This window comes from Salvelinus namaycush, chromosome 21 (genome assembly GCF_016432855.1).
Source record: "Salvelinus namaycush isolate Seneca chromosome 21, SaNama_1.0, whole genome shotgun sequence".
NCBI lineage: Eukaryota > Metazoa > Chordata > Actinopteri > Salmoniformes > Salmonidae > Salvelinus > Salvelinus namaycush.
In genome coordinates this window covers 18884489-18904215 of record NC_052327.1, presented here as the reverse complement: position 1 = coordinate 18904215, position 19727 = coordinate 18884489, and the positions used below count along the sequence as shown (strand labels likewise).

At 43.3% G+C, this 19727-nt stretch overlaps 1 protein-coding gene across 1 annotated transcript in view; it reads left to right on the top strand.

The window, feature by feature from the left end:
* kcnq1.2 (potassium voltage-gated channel, KQT-like subfamily, member 1.2) overlaps positions 1-9785 on the top strand; it is a 39638-nt gene extending 29853 nt beyond the window's left edge. The window contains exons 7-12 of the mRNA XM_039016854.1: positions 1517-1627; positions 1839-1934; positions 3326-3454; positions 4927-5083; positions 7955-7981; positions 9601-9785. Of these exons, the coding sequence (XP_038872782.1) occupies positions 1517-1627; positions 1839-1934; positions 3326-3454; positions 4927-5083; positions 7955-7981; positions 9601-9719 (639 nt within the window). The 3' untranslated portion in view covers positions 9720-9785. The remainder of the gene's footprint in view (positions 1-1516; positions 1628-1838; positions 1935-3325; positions 3455-4926; positions 5084-7954; positions 7982-9600) is intronic.
* Positions 9786-19727: the final 9942 nt, after the last annotated feature.

The following is a 19727-nucleotide window of genomic DNA, read 5'->3' as shown; positions in this document are numbered from 1 at the left end:
GTGTGTGTGTGTGTGTGTGTGTGTGTGTGTGTGTGTGTGTGTGTGTGTGTGTGTGTGTGTGTGTGTGTGTGTGTGTGTGTGTGTGTGTGTGTGTGTGTGTGTGTGTGTGTGTGTGTGTGTGTGTGTGTGTCCCAACGTTTTCCCTGTCAGCCTGTTTTCAATTGTGGGATGTGCAGGGCACAGCTGTAGGACGGGCCCAGAGCCCACGGGCCAATGGCATGATTCATATTCCCCGTCTCTTCTCTCATCCGCCTCTCACACTCAGTCCACCCAAGCAGACGGAGGTTGTTCAAGGAAGGGTGTTTGATCCGGAGCTTCACCACCACTCTGCTCAACCTCTGAGAAAAGATATTTGGAGAGAGAGACAGAAAAGTGATTGATTTCCGGAAGGATAGGGGGAGAGAGAGCGAGAGCAGCAGTGTGCCATATACATTAACTTTGTTTATGGTGTGATGCCACACATAGGGTCTGTGGTGTTTACTATGAACCATAGGATGGCCTGTGTGGTATGGCAATGAAACATACTTACACATAGAGAGGGAGAAATAGACCTTGCCCCAGTGAGAACTCAAGATGGTCTGTTTGACCTGTGTGAAGACATGTAGAGGCTTCGCCACACACCTGGATTGCAGCGCTTACACTAGGGCCCAGTTTTTCAAAAGTTACATGTTACATGCATAGAAGTTGCATGCATAGAAATACAATGAATAGAACGGACAAATCATTGACTTGAATGGGGACTTTCATTCTATTTCTATGATAAATACATCCAGATAGATAACTTTTGAAAAACTGGGCCCTGGGGTTTGAATGCGGGGGTGATGTTGAGTGGACTATTCCACACTGGTGTCAGGCCTATTGTTTAGTCATACAAGTTGTAGATGAGGATTAACCACCCCCTCTCTCCCTCCCTCCTACTCGGCTTCTTCCTCTTTACTCCCAAAGCCTTTTAAGTATCTCACCTTACATCACCCTCTTTGTGTCAGCACACAGCACATGGTCACACGGCGCCCCAAAGACACTCCACTGTAAGCCAAGTGCTTCTCTCAATGTGTCACAATTGGCTCAGCTTTCAGAGTGATTGTACATGCAAATGCAGGGGGATTTGTTTTCCTCTCCCGCTCGGCCGAATTCCTCCCTTCACCGTGGATTAGTCCCAGTCAGAATTGTATTCCTATTGAGTGAAGTTCAACTGTTGAATAGTGACAGATATGGAGCGGGGCCAATAAGTCTGATGAACTTTCTCTTCGTGATCTGGCCCTTGTTGTTATCGCCAAGCTGAAGGAGCTGTGAAAGTACTGTGTTCAATGACCTCTTTACAACCAAGCAGCTCATTATTAGAAACGCGTTAAAAACGATTTTAACTTCTTTAGTTGACAGTTAAATGGATATGTAAATGTTATAAATATATACTAGGAAATTATCATGTGAATAAAAATAAAGTCAGTGTGTGGAAATATTGCCTTGTTTTCCCTAACGTGGAGTATCATCCCATCTCTACTGTCTTTGTTCCCAGGTGACGGTGACCACCATTGGCTATGGGGACAAGGTTCCTCAGACGTGGATAGGGAAGGCCATCGCCGCCTGCTTCAGTGTCTTCGCCATCTCCTTCTTCGCTCTTCCTGCAGTAATTACCCCTCCTCTACCTCCTCTTCCTCCTTAACAACCTAAATAGCATTATGTGTACATAATACACAATATTATCTTCCATCAATACTGTGTTGTCTGTTGCCTCAGTGTGCAGCTCCAGGTCCTTTTCACAGTGTTGTGATGTCTCTCTCTCTCTCTCTCTCTCTCTCTCTCTATCTCTATCTCTCTATATCTCTCTATCTCCCCAGGGTATACTGGGCTCGGGCTTTGCTCTGAAGGTACAGCAGAAACAGAGACAGAAACATTTCAACAGACAGATCCCGGCTGCAGCCTCACTAATCCAGGTACTGACTGACTGAGACACACACAGACAGACAGACAGACAGACAGACAGACAGACAGACAGACAGACAGACAGACAGACAGACAGACAGACAGACAGACAGACAGACAGACAGACAGACAGACAGACAGACAGACAGACAGACAGACAGACAGACAGACAGACAGACAGACAGACAGACAGACAGACAGACAGACAGACAGACAGACAGACAGACAGACAGACAGACAGACAGACAGACACCCACCAGTCAATCACTCACTCTGTCCTGTCTGGGATCTTAACAGCCGTGGATAGGAGAGAACATGTATAGTAAAGAGTGTATACTTAGAGCTTAAACAGAGTAATGGCATATGGGACGTACTGTAGACCATTGAACCTCTCTACACTCTTACAAAAAAAGGTGCTATCTAGACACCTAAAAGGGTTCCTCGGCTGTGTCCATAGGAGAACCCTTTGAAGAACCCTTGTTGGTTCCTGGTAGAACCATTTTGGTTCCAATTACAATTGGTTTGGGGTTCCATTGGGAACACTTTCCACAGAGGGTTCTACATGGAACCCAAAATGGTTCTACTTGGTACCAAAAATGGTTCTCCTATGGGGACAGCTTTTTTCTAAGAGCGTAGGAGCTGGGCTTGTCTGGGCCGGTCTGGGCTGACGCACATCATCTTTGATTTAGTGCACTCATGTAGCAACTCCAGGCTAGCAGGTCAGACAGGTTGAATTAAAACATGTCCAAGACCACAAAATCTCCCGAATTCGATCCTTTACAGAACGCATTTGTTCCCTCCAGATCTTGCCAATGTAAAGCTTCAAAAAGCGGTCTAGTACAATTAGAGGAGTAGCAGTGTTTGTAGTCTGCATATTCCTGCCATGTCCTGGAAAAGGTGAGCGGTCCTGTCCCGTTCTCTCCCAGACAGAGACGACAGGCAAATAGCAGCCGGTTTTATTTGCCTAGAGCTGGCCATCACAAGGATCACATTGAACATACACAGAAGCCCACAGCTGCATTTAGAAAGATAATCCTTATTGTGGTGACATTTAGAAACATAGAGACACTGAATAAACATGATGATGACGATGACGAGGATGATGGTGCAGAGCTAAAAAAGGAATGTTTTTTTTCACCAAATAATGCCAGGCTGAGGTTGTGAAACAAGGAAGAGTTGTCTCTGTCAGAGCACGGTGTTGTACTGACAGACTGTAAGCTGTTCGCCACTTATTGGTTAAGGTTTGGAAAGGTCTGATTCCAGATCTGTGCCTAAGGCCAACTTCTACCTAGCGCTGAGAAAATGTCCAGGTGATCAGCTCACCCGCTGGGTTTACCCTGGTCAATGATGTGATTCAAACATTTATCACGCTGGTTCACTGTTTGTCTCCATCCTCCCTCAGACGCTGTGGCGGTGCTATGTAGCAGAGAAACCAGAAGGCTGTCCTGCCACCTGGAAAATGTACGTCCTCACCGGAGACTACATCCCTACCATGAATTCTGAAAACAACAGCCCAAACCTCAGAAACAAGGTAAAAACTGCATTACTTCTTCAGTTATTAAAAATAAAAATACAGTAGGAGTATACACACATTATGTACCTTTAACCCTGTTCAGAGTGAAGCAACAGTTTGCCTCTGTATTCCACCGATGCACTATAGCTGCTTCGTCAATCAACAGCTAATATATCGGGTCAACCCGTCGCTCGGTGCACATGCATCCCATCTCAATTTCCAGAGATGACAGAAAGAAAGCTGCCCTCAGAAAAAAAGATGTTTAGTGGGGATATGAGCCATCCATCTGGCTGACAGACCTAGTATTATCCCCTTCGACAATGTGATTTTTAACATAACTACATTAGCTGTGTGGTGGTGCTTAGGGCATGGAACTGACTGTGAAAGAACAAGTTAAGCACCCCATCCACTCCCTTTCCCCAGTCAGCAGCCCCCACCCACACCACATACCCCCTATCCCTCGAGGCCTGAGCCAGTGAGCCACCAGGATGACTCCAGGCCTTTGTCTCCCCACACAAAGACACAGTCAGTTGAGATGATGTCACCGCTGCCTTTCTCATGGGAGTAAACCTTTGTGTTGGTAGAACAACAACAAAAAAATCTTTGTTTAGCATTGAACCCACACATATTAGGGAGAGTGAAGGCTGCTTCCGTCCCTTTCTGTTTCTGCATGTGACTTTTCTCCTTCTCTCTCACTCTCCTCTATCCCTCTCCCTTCTGTTCCTAATGAGTCATTCAGAATTCAGGCACATTCTGGTATTTGGACAGGACTGTGGGCCAGTCAATGGCAGGAGACTGTGTGTCTGTCACTGAGTAAAAATAATTCCGTTTCTATAAAGCAGTCAGTCTATAAAGCTTGTTCTGGGAGATGGAGTGGAGCACAATGAAGGTCCGGAGGCATTCAGAGACTCAAAGAGCTTTGACCTCAGCTAAACCTGCACAGATTAGAAGACATGGCCTAAGTCACCATGCTATAGTGCAGGTAGCTTTGACCAACAAATTGAAATGTCAGAAATGTATTATTTGAAGAGGTTTTAAGTGTGCACGAATCATTGCTTACAAAGCAAATACTGGGGCATCAGCATTATGAATGGTTATGCAATGCAGCATCAACGTTTACTGGCCAGTACATGCAATGCCAGCATCAACGTTTACTGGCCAGTACATGCAATGCAGCATCAACGTTTACTGGCCAGTACATGCAATGCAGCATCAACGTTTACTGGCCAGTACATGCAATGCCAGCAATAGCAAATGAGGAATAAATGACAAGTGATAGTGCTAAAACAACTCTAAGTGCAGCCAAAAAAACAAGCAACTTGTTTATCATACGGACATAGTGATAGGCCACATGCAACTCTTACCTGTTTATTCCCACAGGACCAGGAGTGACCACATAAACCTGACCAGCGAAACTCCTGGCCCTAATGACCGATGCTGAGTTTGTGTTCAGGACAGTCCTGGTGATGTGTCTCTGTCTCTGTCTTCAGAGCAAGCGCCCCAAGAGGAAACTGAAGATGGTTCGTGACAACGGCTCCCTGACCATCACTGGAGAGAAGAGGATGTATATTCCTCAGATCACCTTCGACCACATTGAGGATGAAGACGAGAAGAAAGAGGTCCCCTTATTTCTGGAAGAACAGCCAGGTAACTGGACAGTACTGGAAGGAACAGGTTTCTTTACAGTTGGTCATCTTAAATGCTCCTAATGTTTGGCTTAAAGTGAAAATAGATTGCACTGGAAACAGATGTAATTTCAACATCTAGTTTTGATTCGCATTTGGTTGAGTTGTCAACTAACATGAATTCGATGTGAAATCAACAAAAAAAAGTCACACGGTCACTGGAAGTAGGTTAAAAGTTGGGTGAAAAAAATATGAAATTCCCTTACGTTGCTGACATTTAGCAAATATAAACCGTTTCCCACGTTAATTCAATGTCATCACATAGATTTTTATTGCTGAAATGATGTGGAAACAACATTGATTCAACCAGTTTTTGCCCAGTTGGATACTGCCATAGGCGATTTTTACATTAATTGCACTATAACAATGAGAAACGGTGCCCACAAACTGTTAGGTCCTACATAAAGCTGTCCCAACAGCAGAGCTTTCTTTTCAGCACCATGCATTGAATCCTTACCACTGTTACACCTGAAAAGGATTTGCCAGTAGATTGCCGACTTGATGCATGACGATGGCTGCTTGTCTAGCTTGCTAGCTAAGAATTTGAAAGTATGATGTTGACATGATCAGTCCAGTCAAAGCTACTGTACATATAACGTGATTTGACGTAATTTAACTGTGGCCAATGACCTTGAGCCTTCTTGGATGGGCACTTCTAATGTAAGTCTATGGCAGCACCCAAGGGGCTTGCATTTTCGAGCTCTGCCCGTAGATTTTGCGGTGACGTAGTGTCCACATGAGTGACCATTGAATCTATCGAACCATTGAATCTATATTTTGACCATGACAGTTTACAATCCAAGGTAACGCCAAGTAATTTAGTCTCTTCAACTTGTTCAACAGACACACCATTCATTACCAGATTCAGCTTTGTACCAAATACAATGCTCTTAGTTTTAGAGATGTTCAGGACCAGTTTATTACTGCAAAACAGACTGCAACTCTTTGTTAAGGGTTTCAGTGACTTCATTAGCTATGGTTGCTGCTGCGTATATGGTTGAATCATCAGCAAAATTCAAACATTTCAGTAAAAAATATATTGTATGCTTTGTGTGTTTACCCTGTTGATTTGACTGGTCAGGGGCCACTGGCGACGAGAGAGAAACATTTGTGTGGCACAGTTGGAGTCCTCTGTTTGAAATTCAAGCAGTGCTATAGAGATATGAGTTGAGGAGTAATTAGCAATTATTCCTTGGTAGTAGAGGATAGTTCAAACCTGAGGATATTATGTGCTTATCCTTAGCTATTTACCATTCAGTTGAATGCTCAAGGTATAAATTGTAAGTAACAGTGAATGTGTTTAAATGTACAGTACAGTATGTCATGTGCGTGGGACACGACACAGTAACGATTTGAAGAATGCTCTGCCTATCGATGGTAAGGTTCTGAGTTGTTGGGTTTGGTGAGTGGTGTGATTCTCTCTCTTCTCCCATAGAGGGAGAGAAGAGGGATGGGGGGAGGTGTTGTGTAGCTGGTACAGGGCTTGAATGTCAGTCAGTCAGTCAGAGAGAGGAACAGGGGCCCTGGGATAGAAAGACAGACACAAGATGGCTGCCACGTGGCTGGGTTAGGCTCCAGCACCAACAGGGCCAGGCCAGATGGAAGTCATTAGAGTCACTGGTGATTAGAGTTCATGTATACTGTACAAGCGCTTTAGTGCTCCACTTGTCCGCATCACTGGCATCAGACACTCACACTTTGATTGATTTTACCTGAAGGAAATGCCAGAAAGTACTTCAAAATAGGTGTTGTGGCAAGAGTCAGTCAGAAAGCTAGTGTTTTGTGTTGAATCAATGGTAACATTCCCGCAGATGTTGCATTCAGTTACTTAGTATTCACCTTACTGATGTTGCTAACTAGACCGTTGCACCATGTAACGGAGGCGGGGGGGGGGACTTTCTGTGTAAACCCCCGCCAAATGAATCGTCCCAGGCTGGAGGTTAATAAGTGTGCTTTAGGAGTTTTTCCTGTCAAAGCACATAATCATAAAAGGAGGGAGAGGGATATTAACACAGAACGTAACCAGCAGAGAAAGGAGATATGGGGGAAATGCTGTCTGGTTTGGTGCTTAATTGGAGGGATGTAACGGTAGATAATGAACAGGAACATATGTCTTACTGCCTTTGAACTTTAGAGGGGAAAAAAGCATATTTGTCAAGTTGCATGTATTTTGAGGCTAGTTAGTGGAGCCAAGGCTTTTGAAAGGCTGTCTGTTGATGTCATAAAGACATTTAAGTAGCCATGCTCACCATACTCTCAACAGCATGTTGTCACTAATGATAATGTTTAAATCCCAGGCAGCATGGTGTGCTTTCTGCAGCTTACAGTGTATAAAAACAGATATCTGCAGATTCAACTGTCTCTGGAGATCGTGGGTGTTTAAAAAGGTTCTTATCTTGCGGAAACAAACTGTTAACAGTTTTCTTGTTGATGAAAAGTGTCGTTGGAACAGCAATGACATTGCACTCGCTTATATTAAGCATCGTATCCTCAAAAGTGGTCTAGTGTTGAGATGAGTCGTATCCCGGGGCGGCAGGTAGCCTAGTGTTTAGAGCGTTGGACTAGTAACCGAAAGGTTGCAAGATTGAATCCCCGAGCTGACAAGGTAAAGAATCTGTCGTTCTGCCCCTGAACAAGGCAGTTAACCCACTGTTCCTAGGCCGTCATTGAATTTGTTCTTAACTGACTTGCCTAGTTAAATAAAGGTAAAAATAATTTTTTAAATCCCATGCCATTGGTTGTGTTGATTTGATTCCTTTATATACAGTATGTCAAATTAAGGCAGGGGTTTTTGAGGACATCATTTTGAGAAGTTCTTTCTTTTCCTCTTCAGTCGTCACCCGGATGCTCAGACAAACAGGTGAGCCCTCACCTCTCTACGCTAAGACACCATCTCCTACTTGACTCCATGACCTCCAGTCTTCGTGATGCACTTCAGTTCCAACTCACGCCGTTTCAGGCTCAATCCTTTGTCCCTTAAAGAGATCCTCTGTGTTAATCATTAGTTGTTTTTTTCCCACGACCTAGACAGTATTTTAATTAGACTGGAGTTTGTCACCAACCGACTCCCTCCTCTCCTCTCTACCAGCCTAGCCTGGGTGTTTTCTTTTCTGGCTGTCCTGCCAACACCAGTCGGGGTGAGGGCTGGGTCAGGGGCCGGGGGACTCACTGGGGAACAGGGGGGACTAGGAGGGAGGTTGGGGTGATAAGCGGACATTGTGGAGCTCCAGTGGTCAGAATTAAACTGGGCATTGTTTGATTTAGTCAACGTCCGGCTTATCACTCCACTTATCTGTCTGGCCCTCTGGCCCGGCTGCCGTCTGTGAGAATCTCAATTTTCAATGGGGCGCTCTCTTTCCAGGCTGTCACTCTCTCTCTCCCTCTCTCGCTCTTTGTCTCTCTTTCTCTCTCTCTCTGTCACTCTGTCTGTCACTCTCTCTGTCTCCCTCTTTCTGCCCACCCCCACCATCTCTCGCTCTCTGGCCCCTGCTTGTTTTCATTCTCTGGTGCTCCTAACCCAGTGTGTTTGCTCTGACAGGGCCAGATATTAATAAGCCTGCAGTGTTTTTGTAGCAGATAAGCCGGCTCGCGTCCCCGGTCCCACTGAATGAGAGCGAAGTGGAGGAGCTGCACAGTACCCCCTGTCCTTAACTTTCCCTCTCTCTCTCTCTCCCTTTCCCTCTCCCCTTCTCTCTCTCTCACTATTTCTCCTTCTGTCTCTATCTGTGTCTCTCTACCTCTCCCCCCTCTCTCTCTGTCTACCGCTCCCTCTCTTTCTCCCTCTCTCTCTTCTCTATCTCTGCCCCCCCCCCTCTCTCGCTCTTCTTTCTGTGTGAGTGGGTCTAAAGTAACAGTGTAGCCGAAGCTTCCGGGCTGAACAATGTTAAACAAACTGATGGTAAAGGTCCAGAGGGTTCAGTTGCCTTTGCTTTGGTTGGAGTGGTCAGCCAGTTCCTGGAACCCCATTTTCTTCCATTCTTTATGAAACTATGCTGACTGTTGGACTGTAGCTAGTTCCCTACAAACCTTCACTGTGCAATGGTTTTTAGCTGCACTAACAAACTGTAGAGGTTCGAAAGAGATGTTACCAATCATCATCTTCACAGACTAAAATAACCTCTTCTTGGTGTGATGATACCATTCAATGACATGCTGACTAGTCAATCAAGTATACAGCATATCTTTTTCCACTGTGTTTGTTCCACCTGTTTCTCACACTCTTTTTCTTTCTTTCTTTCTTTCTTTCTTTCTTTCTTTCTTTCTTTCTTTCTTATTGTTCTTCTTGACTCCAGGCGTTCAGCACTCATGGTCCTCTTTCAATCTGAGCTGTCCTGCCTCTCCAGGTAGACCCTCACACTTCCTTAATGTCTATCCTTTACTTTTTCAATTAACCTATTTTCTTCTTACTTAATAAATCGGAAGCTGCATTGAACTGAATCCTTGAGTATATCATCAATACTCTTGTATTGTCTCCCACAGTTAAGAAAAAACTGGACGGCTCTTCCTTGGACATCTCCCGGACGAGCAGTTCGTGTGATGACATGGCCTATGTCAGCGAGGACATCCCTTTAACCGTGGTGACAGACACAGCACAGTGAGTACCTAACTACCCCTCCATCCGTCACTCACTACAGTACATCTGCCTGCCGTTCATCAACCCTACAGCCATTGTATTGTACCCATGCTCTTGTTCTTATTAATGTATTAATCCATACCATAGACACCTCCCTGCCTTTTACACAGGCCCATCCCTAATCCGTACGGTATAAAGCCTTTTGATAGGCCAAAGAGCCCTCCCTGTCAATGTAGAGCTGCTCTGTTCAACTCACGAGAGGGTTAAATGGCCTCTTGAGTGCTTGAAACCCTGGTTGTTACCGCGGTATAGAAGGGATTAACTCTGAGTTGGAGAAAACAGTCCTGTTTGTTTGTGACATGTTTGTAAGAAAGTATTCACACCCCTTGACTTTTTACTCATTTTGTTATGTTACAAAGTGGGGGGGGGGAAATTAATTGTCATTTTTGTCAACGATCCACTGTGTGTCATACTTTGTAATGTCAAATTGAAAGAAACATATGGTAAAAAAAAACAATTTGGAAAAATATAACACTAATATATCTTCATTAGATAAGTATTCAACCACCTGAGTCAATGCATGTTAGAATCACCTTTGGCAGCGATTCCAGTTTTTGGGTAAGTCTGTAAGAGCTTTGCATACAGTGCCTTCGAGAAAGTATTCATTCCCCTTGACTTATTCCACATGTTGTTATGTTAAACCCTGAATTCAAAATATTTTCTTCTCACCCATCTACACACAGTACCCCATAATGACAAAGTGAAAACATGTTTTTAGAAATGTTGCTAAATTTATTGAAAATTAAATACAGAAATATTTAATTTACGTAAGTATTCACACCCCTGAGTGAATACATCTTAGAATCATCTTTGGCAGTGATTACAGCTGAGTCTTTCTGGGTAAGTCTCTAAGAGCTTTGCACACCTGGATTATACACTATTTGCACATTATTCATTCAATAATTCATTTGTCTCCCAGTGTCTGTTGGAAAGCAGGCTGAACTAGGTTTTCCTCTAGAATGCCTGTGCTTAGCTCTATTCAGTTTCTTTTAATTTAAAAACAACGATCTAGTCCTTGCCGATGACAAGCATACCCATAATATAATGCAGCCATGATTGAAAATATGAATAGTGGTACTCAGTGATGTGCTGTGTTGGATTTGCCCCAAGCATAACACTTTGTATTCAGGACATAAAGTTAATTTCTTTGCCAAATTTTTTGCAGTTTTACTTTAGTGCCTTATTTGAAACAGGATGCATGTTTTAGAATATTTTTTATTCTGTACAAGCTTCCTTCTTTTCACTCTGTTAGTGAAGTTAGTATTGTGGAGTAACTACAATGTTGTTGATCCAGCTTCAGTTTTCTCCCATCATAGCCATTAAACTCTGTAACTGTTTTAAAATCGCCATTGGCCTCATGGTGAAATCCCTGAGCAGTTTCCTTCCTCTCCAGCAACAGAGTTAAGAAGGATGCCTGGATCGTTGTAGTGACTGGGTGTATTGATACACCATCCAAAGTGTAATTAATAAATTCACCATGCTCAAAGGGCTATTCAATGTCTGCTTTTTTACCCATCTACCAATAGATGCTCTTTTTTGCGAGGCATTGGAAAACCTCCCTGGTATTTGTGGTTGAATATGTGTTTGAAATTCACTACTAGACTGACGGACCTTACAGATAATTGTATGTGTGGGTTACAGAGATGAGGTAGTCATTTAAAGTGGAACTGACGGCAATTTAACTATTTTGCAGATATGAAACAAACTCAAATCATAATATCATTCAAAAATATACAATTCACAGTTTGTGCTACAAAACCAACATTATAAGCAGTGGATGCAGTTCAATGCATTATTCATATAATTCCCCAATACATTTCTTAATAGTCCAAAAAGTATTGCCATCAGGTTGTAAATCACAGCTGGCCTGGTACATTATTTGCTGCCTCCATTCGGGATGCACTGTTTCAGTTTCAATTATTCAATATTTTGGACAAAATCTGATTAATGTAACTAAGGCTGGGAATGTCAATACAATCAAACTGGCAAGGGCAATGATCACAAGTCAGTTATAACGTGGCTAATATGCTAGCATATCTATTTATGTCGCAAGCTAAAAACACGGAGCTTAACGTTAGCTAGATAGCTAGCTGCTAGGAGGATGTCATTGGAGGAGTGGGTGAGTGACTGAGTCTTTCCCTCATATCGTTTTTCGGTGGCTACACAGCTAGAAAGGCAGGTGTCATTTGGTTATCTAGCAAGAAATGTGAATCGCTTTGCTAGCTAGCTAGCTATGATGAACTTGAACAACTGTTATCCAGTTAGCATATCTCTTGCGTTTGCAAATTCATTCTGGCTACTGTATGTACTCTGATTTCAGAGCGCAGAATAACTGATGAATTTATGAACGCGCAAGCTAGCCAACTTTAGCCAGTTAGCTTGGGTGCTTGGTTGGGACAAGTATGCATTGGCAGGCAGGCTGCAGAAGGACGAGCAGGCTACTTACTATTCCCCATCGTTTATCCGTGCAATTTTGACAGCCATCTAGCTGAAAAATTGAGAGGGTTAATCTAAATTTCCTTCTTTAGATTTTAGCTCATCTTGCTCTGGCTAGCATTAGCAGTTGATCTTGTTGGTGTGCATATAGAGAAATATAGCCTACCTTTTATGGTTGTTTAATCAATAGGACTGTAAAGTTCTCAAATGTAAGAAGTCTCCTGTAGTGTTTACATATTTGCAGAAATCCATTTAGGTGTATTTTGTGGCTTTTGCCCGAATACGTTCTAATGATCTAAAGTCGCGCTGTTGCAACTAACTGCCTGTAAACACACAGTCCAGTTCAAAGTGAATGATGGCAGGCCCATTTGGCAAATGGCTTGTTTGCATGTAGGCCTACTGTAACTCTGATTGTCTATAGCGCACCGGTCTGTGTAGACTCTGGTCCTGGATGAGACAGATGTTTTTTATTAGGTTTTATTTATTGATTGTCGAAACACACGGCCGCTTTCCCACTCTATATTGCATATTCTTCCTGGGGTGTACAGTATATGAACACATTTGAAAAAGATTTCATGTTGCTAAAATGCTGTCAGTTCCACTTTAAAAATCATGTTAAACACTATTATTGCACACAGTTATTACATGCAAAGTATTATGTGACTTGTTAAGCCAATTGTACTCTTGAACTTATTTAGCCTTGACATAACAAAAGGGTTGAATACTTATTAACTCAAGACATTTCCGCTTAAAAATTGTAATTAATCAAAAAACATAATTCAACTTTGACATTGTGGGGCATTGTGTGTAGGCCAGTGACAAAACAATCTCAATTGAATGCATTTTAAATTCAGGCTGTAACAAAACAAAATGTGAAAAAGTCAAGGGGTGTGAACACATTCTGAAGGCCCTATACCTGGATTTGCCCATTATTCTTTTTAGAATTCTTCAAGCTCTGTCAAGTTGGTTGTTGATCATTGCTAAACAGCCAATTTCAAGTTTTGCTATAGATTTTCCAGCCAATTTAAGTCAAAACTGTAACCACTCAGGAACAATCAATGTTGTCTTGGTAAGCACTTTAGTGCCTTATTGCAAACAGGAAGCATGTTTTGGAATATTTTTTTTCTGTACAGGCTTCCTTCTTTTCACTCTGTTATTTAGGTTAATATTGTGGAGTAACTACAATGTTATTGATCCATCCTTAGTTTTCTCCTATAACAGCCATTCATCTCTGTAACTGTTGGTTTCCTTCCTCTCTGGCAACTAAGTTAGGAAGGACACCTGTATCTTTGTAGTGACTGGGTGTATTGATACACGATCAAAAGCGTAATTGGGATATTCAGTGTCAGCGTTTTTTACCCATCTACCAATAGGTTCCCTTCTTTGCGAGGCAATTGGAAAACCTCCCTGGTCTTTGTGGTTGAATTTGTGCTTGAAATTCATGACTGAGTGACTTTACAGATAATTGAATGTGTGTGCAGTAGTGGTGTGTCGCTAAAATCACCAGGGAAACCATGCCAGGAAAAGAAAGCTATATAGGTTGTGATAATTGCATTGTTAGCTCTATAAACTGTTAGTTCAATCATATGCCTTGACACCGTGATATATAGGCGTAAGGCCGAGACAATAAGAATAGAGCAACATCTGTCTGGGGAAGTCCACAAAACACATTGCATATAAAAAAATAAATAGATGTATGACCTAGCGCACGGTCAAGCAAATCAATGTTTACGACATATTCCAACTACTTAACAACTATTGATTTAGAAGCAAAGAAAACAGGTGCTGCCTCCACTATTCCAGCACCATTTCAACTTCAACATTTAAACATCATCAAATCACCTTTGCTTAGTCTAATACAGTTACTGAAAAACGAAAAGATTCAAAAAACAATTTAGTCCAATAAACGTAAGCTAAATATGATGTGGCTGTCCTTGTACTGATTTCTCTCGTGTGTGTGTTTGTATATATGTGTGTGCATGCGTGCGTGTGCATGTGTGTGTGTGTGGGTATCTGCGTGCATGCTTGCAAGTAGAAAAATACATTTTGACTCACCCTACTTGTAGAGAAAAGCCAATGTCATCCTCTTTCACGTTGCCTAAACGGTCTATGACTCTGTCATACTCTACAGTACATGCTTGAAGTTTTTGTTGTCCTAGGCTACCTGGGTAAAATACTTGCTTGCTAGCCTAACTCTCATTCTGAGGCAACAATGTGCCAGGCCGGCTAGTTAAACATTAGCCTACTACATCTGGCACAATATTTGAATTTATGGTTGGATCAGAATTGCCGTTATAATCATTGGCTAGTTTGGAGAAATAAGTTAAACCACAAGTCCAAATCCCTGTCTCCAGGACAACAACACAACGAGACGCAACAAACAATTCAATGACATTTGGTTTATGATGTAGAGGTGACCAAGAACCCAATGACAACTCTGACAGAATTACAGAGTTCCTTGGCTGAGATGGGAGAACCTCCCAGAAGGACAACAGTCTATACAGCACTTCACCACTTCACCAATCTGTGCTTTATGGGAAGTGACCAGACGGAAGCCACTCCTGAGAAAAAGGCGCATGACAGCACGCCTGGAGTTTGCAAACAGACACGTGGAACACTCTGAGGGTATAAGACAAAATATTCTGTGGTCTGATGAGAGAAAAACATAACTCTTTGGCCTGAATGCTAAGCTCTATGTCTGGAGAAAACCAGGCACAACTCATCACCTGTCTAACACTATCCCGTGAAGCATAGTGGTGGCAGCTTCATGCTATGGGGATGATTTTCAGTGGCAGGGACTGGGATACTGGCAAGGATAGAGGGAACAGTGAATGGAGCCTTAATGAGAATCTGTTTCAGTGTGACCTTAGACTGGGAACTAAGATGTGTGTTCCAACAGGAAAATGACTCCAAGCATACAGCCAAAGCAATGCTGGAATGGCTTCAGAACAAGAATGCGAAAGTCTTTGAGTGGCCCAGCCAAAGCCCAGACTTGAATCCCATTGAACATATGTGGAAAGAATTGAAGATTGCTGTTCACCGCCACTCCCCATCTAACTTAACAGAGCTTGAGAAAATCCGCATGGAAGAATGGGAGAAAATCCACGAATATAAATGTGCAAAGCTGATACAGACATACCCTAGACAACTCAAATCTGTAATTGCTGTCAAAGGTGCTTTTTTTTCAGGGGTGTGAATACTTATGTAAATGAGATTTCTGTATTTCATTTTTTTTTAAATTAGCACTAATTTCTAAAGACATGTTTTAATATGGGGTATTGTGTGTAGATAGGTGAGAAATAATATATTTAATTAATGTTGAATTCAGGCTATAACATAACAAAATGTGGAATAAGTCAAGGGGCATCTACTTTCACTGTCAATGATTGTTCTTTTTGTTGTTTATCGGAGACCGAGGCAAACCTATTTTGCAACTTCACACTGTCAACTGTCACTTGACATATTGACATTGAGTGAGAGAAGAGCTGCAGAGTGGCAAGACCTTGCACTGTCAGAGAGAGTGGGCGGTAGGGTAGCCTAGTGGTTAGAGCGTTGGACTAGTAACCGAAAGGTTGCAAGTTCAAATCCCCGAGCTGACAAGGTACAAATCTGTCGTTCTGCCCCTGAACAGGCAGTTAACCCACTGTTCCTAGGCCGTCATTGAAAATAAGAATTTGTTCTTAACTGACTTGCCTAGTTAAATATATAAAAAAAACGTAAATTTGTAAGTCGCTCTGGATAAGAGCGTCTGCTAAATGACTTAAATGTAGATGTAGAGTGTCAGCATTGCCGTTTGGCCAAAGGTGCTGCTGTGGTGCCATTGTCTCAAATTGGACTGGATCAAATCCTCAAATCATCAACAAGTTTCTATGGGGTTGGCAGTTATTTCTCTACAGGACAGAAGAAGTTGAGTGTCAGACATCTTATCAGTAAGCAAGGCAACCCAGTTTTGGTGATTTCTTGTATTTCATCACAATCAAACAATCACAGCATGTTTTTGGACTAATTTTAGCCGTTTTTACCTGATTAAGTGCAATACCATTGGACATTAATGTTGAAAGTTATATTTATATTCATAAAACTTAAGTTTAAAATGATGCTATTGCTGCTTCCTGTTGACAAGATATTTTGATAACTAGCCCAATGTCCAAACACAGTTTTAACGTGTCCAAATCAATAGCCAATATACAGAAACAGTTTGTGATATATTGAAAACCTAAACATAAATGTCTATCTCCACACACATGTGCAACAATAGTAATCATATTACTTGTATTTTCTTAAACGAGCACCTTATAAACTGCAAACGTACCAAAAACCCTTGGCAAAAAAACTCACTGATAGGGGGGAAATCAGGTTGTACGCACTGTTGAAACTAACACAACTAAAAAAAACACATGGAAACTGGAGATATATTTTTACATCACTGGTTAGAGGACAACCTGCAGAACAGTCAGCTACATTTTGGAGTGATGCATTTTGATTTGGGGGTCGCCAAAACGGAAAGGGAAACGCTACACTTATTTGTCAATCACTCATATCGATATCAGCTTGAAATCAATAGAATGATTTCAAGCTGATATAGGCTGATCGAAGATGGCGTAGCAGTGTAGACGTGTTTGTTTAGTCCTCTCGTGTACGTTTGTATTTTTTGTATTTCTTGTATATATAAAAAAAAAAAATCTATCTCTTTTCGATTTTTAATTCGATTATACCTTCCGGTAACCTACCTCACCCAATGTGATACGGAATCGCTATTATTTTTTAACTTTGGAACACATTCAAGAACCCCCAGTAGCTAACCAGCTAATCAGCTACAAGCTATTTTAGCCATTTTTAGCCGCTGCTAGCAGCTTTTACCTTCTGCACAGACACCAGCCCTGTTATTAGCCTGGATATTACTCACCAATTTACCAGCATCGGACTGTCTCTCGACAACAACGCCGGATTCCTGCCGTAATCCCTGAGCCACTACTTCTGATCCTCACAGCTAGCTTGCAGCTAGCGCAGCTAGCGCAGCTAGCGCCACTGCCACGAAGCTAGCACCAGTTAGCAAACACAATTCTACAATCACAACCTCTCTTTCGCCATCGTCATCCGGCTTGGATTCTCTGTCGACACGACCACGTCTGGTCTGCAGACGAATACCCCATCCGCTGTGCCCTCAACCGGCCTCCGTCTGAGCAGACCCCCTCCGTCTGAGCAGACTACCCCCCGGGCTACTAACTTTAAACGCCGCGTGCTAGCTTAGTGGCGGCTTCCCTGCTCCATCTACGGCTGCCCCCTGGACACTATGATCACTTGGCTACATAGCTGATGCCTGCCGGACTGTCCATTAATTCACGGTACTCCATTCTGTTTATTTGTGTTTTATCTGACGGCTCTGTGTTTTAACTCAGGCTCTGTGTGTAGTTAATCCGACCCTCTCTGCCTAGTCGTCGCCATTTTTACCTGCTGTTGCTGTGTTAGCTGACTAGCTGCTGTTATCTCACCTGTTGTTTTAGCTAGCTCTCCCAATCAAGACCTGCAATCACTTTATGCCTTACTGTATGTCTCTCTCAAATATCAATATGCCTTGTATACTGTTGTTCAGGCTAGTTATCATTGTTTTGGTTTGCAATGGACCCCGTAGTTCCACTCTCCGTACCTCTGATACCTCCTTTGTCCCACCTCCCACACATGCGGTGACCTCACCCATTGAGACCAGCATGTCCAGAGATACAACCTCTCTTATCATCACCCAGTGCCTGGGCTTGCCTCCGCTGTACCCGTGCCCCACCATACCCCTGTCTGCACATTATGCCCAGAATCTATTCTACCACGCCCATAAATCTGCTCCTTTTATTCCTTGTCCCCAACGCTCTAGGCGACCAGTTTTGATAGCCTTTAGCCGCACCCTCATCCTACTACTCCTCTGTTCCTCGGGTGATGTGGAGGTAAACCCAGGCCCTGCATTTCCCCAGGCACCCTCATTTGTTGACTTCTGTGATCGAAAAAGCCTTGGCCTCATGCATGTCAACATCAGAAGCCTCCTCCCTAAGTTTGTCTTACTCACCGCTTTAGCACACTCTGCCAACCCTGATGTCCTTGCCGTGTCTGAATCCTGGCTTAGGAAGGCCACCAAAAATTCTGAGATTTCCATACCCAACTATAACACTTTCCGTCAAGATAGAACTGCCAAAGGGGGAGGAGTTGCAATCTACTGCAGAGATAGCCTGCAAAGTTCTGTCATACTTTCCAGGTCTATGCCCAAACAGTTCGAACTTCTAATTTTAAAAATTAATCTCTCCAGAAATAAGTCTCTCACTGTTGCCGCCTGCTACCGACCCCTCTCAGCTCCCAGCTGTGCCCTGGACACCATCTGTGAATTGATCGCTCCCCATCTAGCTTCAGAGTTTGTTCTGCTAGGTGACCTAAACTGGGATATGCTTAACACCCCGGCAGTCCTACAATCTAAGCTTGATGCCCTCAATCTCACACAAATCATCAAGGAACCCACCAGGTACAACCCTAAATCCGTAAACATGGGCACCCTAATAGACATTATCCTGACCAACTTGCCCTCCAAATACACCTCTGCTGTCTTCAATCAAGATCTCAGCGATCACTGCCTCATTGCCTGTATCCGCTACGGGTCCGCGGTCAAACGACCACCCCTCATCACTGTCAAACGCTCCCTAAAACACTTCTGCGAGCAGGCCTTTCTAATCGACCTGGCCCGGGTACCCTGGAAGGATATTGACCTCATCCCGTCAGTTGAGGATGCCTGGTCATTCTTTAAAAGTTACTTCCTCACCATATTAGACAAGCATGCTCCATTCAAAAAATGCAGAACTAAGAACAGATATAGCCCTTGGTTCACTCCAGACCTGACTGCCCTCGACCAGCACAAAAACATCCTGTGGCGAACTGCAATAGCATCGAAGAGCCCCCGCGATATGCAACTGTTCAGGGAAGTCAGGAACCAATACACGCAGTCAGTCAGGAAAGCAAAGGCCAGCTTTTTCAAGCAGAAATTTGCATCCTGTAGCTCTAACTCCAAAAAGTTCTGGGATACTGTAAAGTCCATGGAGAACAAGAGCACCTCCTCCCAGCTGCCCACTGCACTGAGGCTAGGTAACACGGTCACCACTGATAAATCCGTGATAATCGAAAACTTCAACAAGCATTTCTCAATGGCTGGCCATGCCTTCCTCCTGGCGACTCCAACCTTGGCCAACAGCCCCGCCCCCCCCGCTGCTACTCGCCCAAGCCTCCCCAGCTTCTCCTTTACCCATATCCAGATAGCAGATGTTCTGAAAGAGCTGGAAAACCTGGACCCATACAAATCAGCTGGGCTTGACAATCTGGACCCCCTATTTCTGAAACTGTCCGCCGCCATTGTCGCACCCCCTATTACCAGCCTGTTCAACCTCTCCTTCGTATCATCTGAGATCCCCAAGGATTGGAAAGCTGCCGCGGTCATCCCCCTCTTCAAAGGGGGAGACACCCTGGACCCAAACTGTTACAGACCTATATCCATCCTGCCCTGCCTATC